Source organism: Gopherus evgoodei, chromosome 8, assembly GCF_007399415.2.
Source record: "Gopherus evgoodei ecotype Sinaloan lineage chromosome 8, rGopEvg1_v1.p, whole genome shotgun sequence".
Lineage (NCBI taxonomy): Eukaryota > Metazoa > Chordata > Testudines > Testudinidae > Gopherus > Gopherus evgoodei.
This window is the reverse complement of record NC_044329.1, coordinates 107,774,684-107,785,857: the sequence shown is the minus strand read 5'-3', so window position 1 is coordinate 107,785,857 and position 11,174 is coordinate 107,774,684. Positions and strand designations below refer to the sequence as shown.

General features: G+C 44.4%; 1 protein-coding gene across 1 annotated transcript in view; it reads right to left on the bottom strand.

Annotated features, from left to right (window-relative positions):
* Positions 1 to 837: 837 nt before the first annotated feature.
* The window catches only part of DMBX1 (diencephalon/mesencephalon homeobox 1), a 31,186-nt gene continuing 20,849 nt past the window's right edge, over positions 838 to 11,174 (bottom strand). The window contains exons 3-5 of the mRNA XM_030573214.1: positions 6,105 to 6,283; positions 2,944 to 3,298; positions 838 to 1,255 (exon numbers count right to left, since the gene is read on the bottom strand). Coding sequence (XP_030429074.1) covers positions 855 to 1,255; positions 2,944 to 3,298; positions 6,105 to 6,283 — 935 coding nt within the window. The 3' untranslated portion in view covers positions 838 to 854. The remainder of the gene's footprint in view (positions 1,256 to 2,943; positions 3,299 to 6,104; positions 6,284 to 11,174) is intronic.

Genomic DNA, 11,174 nt, shown 5'->3' with positions numbered 1-11,174 from the left:
AGTCTTGTGAATTTGACAAAATCTAGTGCTTTCATTTTTCCTTGCTCTCTAGCCAGCAGAGCCCAGTGGCAAATTCTTTGTCCTCTGTCTTCGAAGTGCTTTAAAAAAAAATAATTCCTACCGAGAGGAAGTGCTTTAACAGGAACCAACCCTGTACATCATCCCTGGTGTTTGTAGGATTGGTTTTAACGGAGAACTGGAGAAGATACGATAATGGCATTCAGAATCTTTTCTCTGAATTCCTCTTGCTAGACTCATTCAGAAGTCTGGCCAAAGAAGCACCTCCCGCTCAGAGCTTGCGGGGGGGTTTTTGGATTGTAATTTTGATTCTAGCTACTACAAGTATAAATCTGAAAGAAAGGGGGAGGGAGGAAAGACAGCAAAATGCTCCATAATTCTGCATAAGGCAACACAGACAGCAACACACAAGTGAAGGATGTTTTCAACAATAGAATCTATATACAGTATGAAACTGAGGGGGACTAGGTATTCCAGAGAACCAAACAAAGCAAAAATCACAGTCGGCACGTTATCACAGTATCAGCGAAAGAGGGATCTTTCTGGACATTACAGTTTTAACTCCTCGGCCCTCAGGAGAGTTTAACATCGAAGTACATGCCCTCTTTCCTTCCGTATTAAATACTTCAGTGGAAGTGGGGCCAGCAGCAGTACCTGACGTGAAAATGGAGCTAGTGAAGAAGTAAAGGATTTAAAGTATCCCCCGAAAGGGAGCACCTTGATCCAGGTGGAGAGGAGAGCTGTGCATTTTCAAAAGAGCCACACGTTTAGTGCCAGCGGAAGGTGCCTTCTCTTGCGGCTGACGGTAGGGTCGGGGTGCCCCTGCTGCCTTGCGGTCAGTTTGGTAAGGTATCGAGTCCGAGGGAGGCAGCATGCTGCTTTGCCCGGAGCCTTAGATTCTCAATACTTGTCGTTTTACTGTTCATGGTAGGGAGGGAGCTAGACGCCTGTAAGATGGGTGAAGACCAGACCTGCTGGGCATGGGAGAGTGACTGGTAATAAGACTGACAGTGGAGAGAGCTGAGGGGCGCCATGTTGACATTCATGCCCAAGTAGGGCATAGCAGTTGGGGTCCCCATTTCAAAGGAGGAGTAATGGACCAAGTTGTTAGTGGCGGCCATGTGCTGACGAAATTGCTCCTGGAGACGGAAGAGGCTCAGAGGCGAGGAGGAGTAGGAGTGAGTCTGAGACATGCCGCTGCTGGAGGAAGGCGTCACCGTGGCACTGATGGGAGAGTCTGCATTAGAAGACAAGAGGTAGGGAGCAGGGTTAGACATATGTGGCCGCTGAATAGAACTATCTCCCTAAGGAGGGTGGTGGCTGAGGAAGGCAGCTGATTTACAGAGAAGAAGGAAGGAGAGAGGTGCTGTGGACCTTTTATACAGAGTAAGTTCTCCAGAGCATGGACAGAATATGCAAATCACCTTGCACATCTGGGTGCTAATTAACCAGAAGCCAAATTGCAGCAAGGGTGTTGATGAATGAATTATCTGGACCAGCATTCCTGTAACTGCCTCCCCATATCCTTTCCAAGCAAGGCTCAGACAAGGCCGTGGAAAGCGAGAGAGTGGAACTATTATTGTGAAGACCCAAAAAGAATCAGAATGGAGAACTGATTTTTCCACAATGGCTGTTCAGAGGAGATCTTGTTTGCTGAGTCCATGGTGGAGAAACCCAAGCAAGCAAGATTGGGGCCCTATAATACTCATCCAAACAGCAGATTCAAGCCACCTTTTCTCAAAATACAAGAATGGGAGGAGTGCGAGGTTGGGGATGTCATTCAAGGAAATTAAAAAATGATCAAATTTAAATCTGATCAAAAAAGAAATATTTTTCCCACAGAAAGCACAAATTGGCCTGGGGAACTCATTGCCACAAGATATATCTGAAGCCGAGAGATAAACAGGCGTCCCAAAAGGACTGAACATTTAAAAACAATAATAATTATGAATAATAAATAATTTGGAAGAGGCATACACTCTCATGCTTCGTGTTAAGTCAATCTCTAACTGATGGACCTTGGAAGAAACTTGCCATGGGCAGATTCTTCTAGAGCTGCCCGCTGCAAGAGCTGGCCACCATCAGAGTCAAGATTAGATGGCTCACTAATTGGATACAGTCTGTCAATTTCTACATTCCCCAGTAAGGGCCACCTCTATCCTTGTGGCCTTCCACTTCATTCTTGAAGAGGGTTTGCGCGCGAGTAGGATGGATGTATTTGTTCTGTGTTTAGTGGAGAAATGCATTGGCCAAGCATGAGCAAACCTGTCACTGTCTTCTCTGGCGAGAATAGGCCTGGTTGTCTGTCTTTCAGGTTTTGTGGTATATTCCCAACAAGCTCTTGGAGGGCTAGGATTTGACCCCTTGTGACCCTTTGCAAGCCTTTACAGTCCATCAGGAGCGGAGATTCTGATTCCACACTATGAACTATTTATGTGCTAAACTTGTCAGTCATGTTTGCCCTACTGGGTCACATGCAACTGGCATCTACGTCATTAAAGTGTCTGGCGGATCTGGCTTGTGAGAGGGAGCCAGGTTTTTTAGCAAGTGTGTGATCCCCAGAGGGCATTTAGACTCTTATTCAATGGGGAAGTGTGCATCCAGTATGCCTGTTAATGGCATGCTGTCACTGAGCAGTGTTCTTCTGTTCTCATCTAATCTAATAGGGGGATCTCAGCCCTCTCTGCACTGGGACCCCATGTTACACAGAGGGCCTCCCTGCATCCTGTCTAGCCATAAAGAAAGGAAGAATTGTCATCACACACCTGGACCAGTTTGTTTCCCTCCCAGGGGATTGTGATTTCCCCCTTCCAGGCTGGGAGAAGCCCATGATTGAGGGCATATCATACTGTACTAGCCAATGCTCAGCCTCTGGCACCCATTCTGGCCCCGAGACCAGGCATCCACACGCGCACTGACCCTCACCTGCTTTCGGACTGGCTCTCTTGCAGTTCAGAGCCTTGTTCTCAGTGCCAGGACTTTTGTCCGCTTTGGACTCCTCCAAGGGGTTCTTAAAGTCCTCCTCTCTGTCCGTCTGGTCCTCTGCTGCGGACTCGCTGGCCGACTGCTCCGACAAGGTGAGGCTGAGCTCCGTGCTCACTTCGCTCGGCTGGCTCTGTGGCTTGTCTGCGTCCGGGGCGGAAGTCTGGCTTTCCAGCACAACCACGTCCGTCTTCCCCTCGCTGTGGCTCCCTTCTGAGTCCTTTTGCTTCTGCAGCTGCTCCTTCTGGAGGCTGCGCTGTTTCTTCCGGAATTTGGCTCTTCGGTTCTTAAACCAAACCTTGATCCCGCAAACAGCCACAGAGAGACAGGATAAAAACCCCAGTTAATGTAAAAATCAAGAAGTCAAATAGACTGGGATTTTGAAGAGAACTCAAGGTATGCAGGCACCCAAATTCCACTTGTATTTCAATGGCATTTGGGTGCCTAACCCCCTTAGGTGCTTTTAAAATCCCCAGATTTAATGCTGGTTCTTTAAGAAAACACAGCTGTCAAGAAAAAAAAATAAATCTGTAACCCACAGACCTGAGATATTAAATAGGTAGAGAGCACAATGTTCTGCTTGCTTTCTAAAAACAGCCTATATCATGTTAATTTGTACCAAAACCACATAGAAACAGTCAGAATAAGTCATATTATAGAGGACATACATATGCGTTAATTAGGGCCAACGCTTTAGATTATTTGACTTGATGATTAGCTGAGTGGACTTAAATAACAACAACCACCTCTTATGTAGCACTTTTCAGCTCAGTAGATCTCAGAGCTCTTTACAATGGAGGTCTAAAATCTTATCCCTGTTTTACAGATGGGGAAACTGAGGCACAGAGGGGGGAAGTGACTTGCACAAGGTCACCTGACAAGCCAGTGGCAGAGCTGGGAATGGAACTCACATGTCTTGAGTCTCAGTGCTCTGTACATTAGAATACTCTAAAGTCTCTAGACTGTAAGCTGTTTGGGGCATGAAGTATGTGTGTGCGCATCCGTGCATAGTAACTAGCAGTAATACCTTGATCCCTGAGTGTAGACTCTAAGGGTACGTCTACACTACCCTCTGGATTGGCAGGTAGAGATTGATCTATTGGGGATCGATTTGTCGAGTCTAGTGTAGATGCAATAAAATTGATCCTTGAGCGCTCGCCCGTCGACTCCGGTACTCCACTGCTGTGAGAGGCGTAAGCGGAGTCGACAGGGGAGCAGCAGCAGTCGATTCAGCGCCGTGCACATGCCGCGGTAAGTCGACCTAAATATGTTGACTTCAGCTACACTAGTCTTGTAGCTGAAGTTGTGTATCTTAGGTCAATCCCCAACCCCCATTGTAGACCAGGGCTCATTGCTGATGATAAATGATAAATTTTGCAATTTAACTGACTTCATTATGTATGTTGTAAACAAGCCCTCTCTGTGATGAATGCAGCTCTGTTGTGGTATTGTGGTGTTGTGTGACGGTACTGGGAACCAGGTCTCGAGTGGTACGTACCCTTGCTGGGCCAAATATGTATCATCTGTATGATGCAATGTCTCACATTAAGATATTTGGGCTAATCCTTTAAAGCTATACAGCAAGGTAGTATCTGGTATCACAGGACATTTGACTCCAGTATGTCAGGTCAGGTGGTGAAGGAAGTTTCCTTGGTGGGAATTGAACCAATAACCATTAGGAGCAAAGTCAAAGGTTCTTACTCTTAAGTTACAGGAAACTATCCAATCGCTAATACTAGTATAGTGTGTGTGTGTGTCCTTTTCAACATACTATCCCAATGTAACTCACTTTGGGAATAAGTTCAGGAGACAATCGGCTCAAGATTGTAATTCGTAGATTGCAAAGCCTGAAGGGACCATTGTGATCATCTAGTCTGATCTCATGTATAGCACAGCCTGCAGAACTTCATGCAAATAACTCCTAGAGCAGATCTTTGAGGAAAGCATCCAATCTTAGTTTAAAAATCAATGATAGCGAATCCACCACAACTTTTGGTAAATTGTTCCAATGGTTAATTACTCTTATCAAGAATTTAGGCCTTATTTAGTCGGACTGTGTCTACCTTCAACTTCCAGCCTTGGATCATGTTATATCTTTTTCTGCTAGACTGAAACCTCATGTCCCCTTCCCGTTTTTTCCAGTTAAGTCTGGCCTGCTATGTAGCTCCTTAAACCCATACTGAGCAGGCACCCATAATATCAGTGTCATGCAGCACATCAGTATTTGTAGGTGAAAAATTATTTTCCCATCCCACAAGAACTTGAGAGTTCGAAGAATATTTTTACCTCAAATTGGGACAAAAAGTCAAGCTCAAATTTTCATGAACAAAAAATAAATTCAGCTCAGGTCAGTCAAAATGAGGTTTTCTTTTGACAATTCTGTTTTTATTTTGATTTTATCCTTTCTATTTTCCTTTTTTTAAATGTAAGTTTCTCAAGAAGAGTAATGTTGATCCAAAATCCAGAACTTTAATTTTTTGTTGTTTTGAAAATGTCCCATTTTGACAATTTCTAAGCTCCTTTTTTAAAAAATTCAAACTGAGAAACTCCTCAAAAACCAACCACCTCCTTCAAATAATTTCAGTTCTGATTAACTGGCATTTTATACTGCAAAAAGTTTTGTGAAAAAATTCCTGACCAGCTCTACTTATTTGTTTCATTGGAGGAGAACAGAAACTGTTGGACCAGATGGTCTGAGATGTTATATATATTGACATTGTTGGGAGGGAACAGCTGGAATTACTTGTGCTCCCAGACCTCTGAGGATGCCAGAGAAACAGTCATATAAGTAAATAAATAAATAAGTAGACTTTTGTGGCCATTTCTAAGGTTTCCCCCAAAGAGAGTTTGAATCACAAATGAAAGCCAGGGCTACCCTCAGACAACACAAGCCCTCAAAAATGCGTGTGTGGATTCAGTTTCTGTTGCAGCTCCCTCAGTCTGACGCAAAGATTTAAGTCCATTTTTTGCTGCAGAGAAAACCCTCCTTCTTTGGTTACTATGAAACCATTTTGAAAGAACTACAGATCAAGCCAATCCAGTGGGCCCTCTTCCTATCTCTCTTAAATAGCCCTATTAAAGCAAGCAAGGTAGAACGCTCATACCTGTACTCTGGCTTCTGGTAGGTTGGTGCACATGGCCAGTCGCTCCCGCATCACCACATCTGGATAGTGAGTCTTCTGGAAAGTCTTCTCCAGGGCTTCTAGTTGTTGGGCGGTGAAGGCTGTGCGGCTTCTCCTCTGTTTGCGATGCTGGGATCCATAACGGGCCTCCAAAATGATGTCTTGAAATGTACAGCCGTTGGAAGACAAGAAAAGTGGCCAATTTAATTATTGGAATTTGCATGTTGACATCTGAAATCAGGCCCCAAACAAACAAGGAGGTGGGGATGGTGGCCTAAAGGTGGAGCAATTCTCTCAGTGGCCCTGTTCTTGTTCTCATTGAAGTCCAACTAGCTTCAATTCTGCAGTCAGGCTCTGTGTCAATTAATGGGGTGATGAGGTGTAACTCATAAAACAGCTGCCTCTGGTTTTGTTTTGGGTTTTTTTGAGGGTCCAACTGTTAGAAGGCACATTGCTGTCAGGATTAGAGGTCACTTTTTGGCTCCTGTTGTGTGTCTCATATAGCTTATCACAGTCCTCAAAACACTGAGCTGGAGAGGCAGACTTAAAGATCATGGGCTCTGATTCAGGAAAACACGTACACACATGCTTAGGTCCCATTGATTTCAATGCATAGGCTTAAGTGCTTTTCTTAAATAGGGATGCTTTAGTGAAAGTAGGCCTATACATTCCCGTCCTCTGAACTCTCCCCACATCAACTCATGTTCTTTGGCAGGGTAACAAGTCTGGTGGATAGAGGGGATGTGGTAGATGTGGTATATCTTGACTTTAGTAAGTCTTTTGATGTCTCACGTGACCTTCTCATAAACTAGGGAAATGCAACCTAGATGGAGTTACTATAAAGTGGGTGCAGAACTGGTTGGAAAACTGTTCCCAGAGTAGTTATCAGTGGTTCACACTCAAGCAGGAAGGGCATATCGAGTGGGGTCCTGCAGGGATCAGTTCTGGGTTCTGTTCTGTTCAATATCTTCATCAATGATTTAGCTAATGGCATAGAGAGGACACTTATCAAGTTTGTGAACGATACCAAGCTGGGAGGGGTTGCAAGTGCTTTGGAGGATAGGATTAAAATTCAAAATGATCTGGAGAAATGGTCTAAAGTGGGGTCGGCAATCTCTGGCACGCGGCTCGCCAGGGTAAGCACCCTGGTGACCCAGGCCAGTTTGTTTACCTGCCGCATCCACAGGTTCTGCCGATCGTGGCTCCCACTGGCCACGGTTTGCCGCTCCCAGCCAATATGGGCTGCGGAAAGTGGCATGGGCCGAGGGATGTGCTGGCCGTGGCTTCCCGCTGCCCCCATTGGCCTGGAGCGGCGAACCGTAGCCAATGGGAGCTGCGATCAGCCGAACCTATGGATGCAGCAGGTAAACAAACTTGCCCAACCCGCCAGGGTGCTTACCCTAGCGAGCTGTGTGCCACAGGTTGCCAAGCCCTGGTCTAAGGTAAATAGGGTGAAATTCAATAAGGACAAATGTAAAGTACTCCGCTTAGGGAGGAACAATCAGTTGCACGCATACAGAATGGGAAATGATTGCCTAGGAAGGAGTGTACTGTGGAAAGAGATCTGGGGGTCATAGTGGATGACAAATGAAATATGAGTCAACAGTGTAACGCTGTTGCAAAAAAAAAAAAAAAAAAAAAAAGCAAACATCATTCTGGGATGCATTAGCAGGAGTGTTGTAAGCAAGACACAAGAAGTAATTTTCTGCTTTACTCTGCACTGATTAGGCCTCAAGTGGAGTATTGTGTCCAGTTCTGGGTGCCACATTTCAGGAAAGATGTGGACAAATTGGAGAAAGTCCAGAGAAGAGCGACAAAAATGATTAAAGGTTTAGAAAACATGACCTGTGAGGGAAGACCTAAACAATTGGGTTTGTTTTGTCTTCTCTTCTCCAGACTGAGAGGGGACATGATAATAGTTTTAAAGTACATAACAGGCTGTTACAAAGAGGAGGGAGAAAACCTTAACCTCTGAGAATAGGACTAGAAGCAGTGGACTTAAATTGCAGCAAGGGCAGTTTATGTTGGACATTAGGAAAAACTTCCTATCTATCAGGATGATTAAGCACTGGAATAAATTGCCCAGGGAGGTTGTGGAATCTCCATCATTGGAGATTAAGAGCAGGTTGGACAAACACTTTGTCAGGGATGGTCTAGATCAGGGGTCGACACCCTTTCAGAAGTGCTGTGCCGAGTCTTCATTTATTCACTCTAATTTAAGGTTTCACGTGCCAGTAATACATTTAAACGTTTTTAGAAGGTCTCTTTCTATAAGTCTATAATATATAACTAAACTATTGTTGTATGTAAAGTAAATAAGGTTTTTAAAATGTTTAAGAAACTTCATTTAAAATGAAATTAAAATGCAGAGCCCCCCGGACCAGTGCCCAGGACCCAGGCATTGTGTGTGTCACTGAAAATCAGCTTGCGTGCTGCCTTCGGCACTCGTGCCATAGGTTGCCTTCCCCGGTCTAGATAATTACTCAGTCCTGCCATGAGTGCAGGGGACTGGACTAGATGACCTCACGAGGTCCCTTCCAGTCCTATGATTCTATGTCATAGAGGACATACAGGACCAACAGGGTGCTGATGGAGAAGATGTAACCCAGCTAATTGGACTCGATGCAAAAGATGGATCTTAAAGGGACCCCATGCCAACTTAGGTGTGACCCAAATTTGAGATTTTAATGGTTGTTTATAGAAGGCTGACAGTTTGCTAGACAATTTCAAGGACAAAAGAGGCTTAACTTTTATAACCTGGTCTCCTTTTTAGCATCCACGTTTTAGATGACTAGAGTAACTGTACAGAGAGAGAGCGAGACAGACCTGATCCTGAAGGGCTTACTTTTTAAATAGACAAAAAACACAAAGAATCGGAGGGGAAACTGAAATGACTTGCTGAAGTTCAGTGACAGAACCAGCTCTCCTGAGTACCAGTCTGGAGCCCTAGTCACTGACCACCCTTCCATTCCAGGCAGATGAGCTAGTTACATGTCTCAAAGATACAAATTATGCCTTCAGTTTATTTGTGCCCACAAAATTGGAGATGCCAAAAATGAAATACGGGCTGGAAAAAAATCAGGCCTCCCGATTCTGCCACTAAAAGCTCTCAATAAACAAGAGGGGTTTACGAAACTTCCTAGGAGCAAACCTGGTTTTAGGGTTGGTTTTTGAAAAGTCAATGAAAAACAGGCTGTTTTTATTTTCAGTTCTGTGGTGTTGTGAACCCAGACCCGACACTGTGGTAGCGCATGGGAAACGGACCTAAATGGCGCAGTAGCGATTCACCGTCTAAGATGAAGTGCAAAAGAAGTAAACGAAGAGCCCGAATGAGAAACGCATTTGATATTTCTTTTCCTGTTTAAATTCCAGCTTTAATAGTCTATGGCATCATTTTAATAGAGCTAAGAATGCAACTGTTCAGACAGAGAGGGAATGGACACACTAGAAAGCAAATTTTACAAAGCCAGAGTAAGGCTCTCTTGTTTTGCGGGCATTGCTTTTTATGTGAGCTTTTGTTGTAAGTCCCTTGGCATGAATGTAAACAATAAAACAAAGCCGGCTGTCAGGCCAATCCCAGAACCACACAGTTTGGTTCCAAATATGTTAGCTAACGAGCGTAGCAAATCAGCTTTGTGCTATTTGAATATTCCAGTTCCAAACTTCCAGCTGTTTCATTCTAGGCCAGATTCTACGATGCTTCCCCAAACTATTGCCAAAGAAAGAGTGGTTTTGGTGACCCAGGGAATGCTCAGTCAGGCTAAAAGTTTCCAGAAGAATACAAAACAAAGACCTCTGCATTCAAGGAAGCAATGAGTTATTAGATACTGGTAATACAGCCACTTTTGTAGGAGAAGGCAGGAAGTATCCTTTATGCATTCAGAAATAGCTCACACTGCTGCCTGGCTGCTTTCGTAAGGAAAGGAATATTCTTTCAGGACAAAAGATCCCTAAAATCATTTTTACAGTCCCATGGCACCTAGCTTCAATATATCAAGTATAAAAACCAAGGAGAGATTGTGGTTTAACATCTACTGGCTGGAATATTCCCAACATTCCACAGTGGAGGTTAAACCTGCCAGTTTCTCAGAGGTGGTGGTTCAAATATTTAATTTGGCTGCTAACAAGGATCTAGACAACAATTATTTCAATGCTTTAACTAGGTTTTCAGGTTCAGTTCAAGAAGGAGATCATGAATCGCAGGTGAGGCTCTTTGCAGTTACAATCTGAAACCTCTGTTTTCCAATGTAAGGTTGTTTGCTTTGGTGCTGGCTTATTCTGACTGTCCCTGGAAGGCAAGTGTGATCTATAACCATGCACTAAAAGAGGTTCAGTGGTAACAAAATGTGAACTAAGTAATCACGTTAGGAGCCTGCAGTATAAACTGAAGCCAGGTCTCCTTTGCTGCTCACTAGATTGGTGGAAGGTGTGTTTGGATCAGAAGAGGACAGCTTGATTAATTTACTGAAATTATCCAGATTTGTTAACAAAGAGAACCAAAGGTTAAGATAAAATAAGTAGTCAGAAACCAACTTGAATCTTTGCTCTGAGTAGTAGTGAAAGGAGTCTGAAAAGCTTCCCCCGGCCCCCACTGTTTTCAGCCACCCCTGTGTTTTCCTGCTTGTTTATGGCTCAGGCCAGATATGTAAAACCACAGCACATGAGTTCAGCTGTGTTTTTTTGGGATTTTCTGATCAGAAGCCTTCCAAGAGATCCTTATTCTGTGTCTTACAGTAGCATCTTGAGGCCCCCAAGTTCACTATGTGCTGTATAAACACCTAGTGAAACAGTCCCTGTCTCCAGCAGCTTACAAGCTAAGTAGACAAAGGGTAAGAGGTGAAACAGGCCCACAAAAGGGAAGGTGACTTGCCAAAGGTCACAGAATCAGGCCTCCTGACTCCCAGTCCTTTGCCCTCTTCAGGGATGAAAGTGGGCCGGTACGGTGTACCGGTTAGAAGCCGGTACCGACTTGTACCCAGCCAACATTAACATCCCTGCTCCTTTTGCCCCTCCCGCCAGGCCGCCAATGGGGGGACAAAAGGGGCAGCTGCC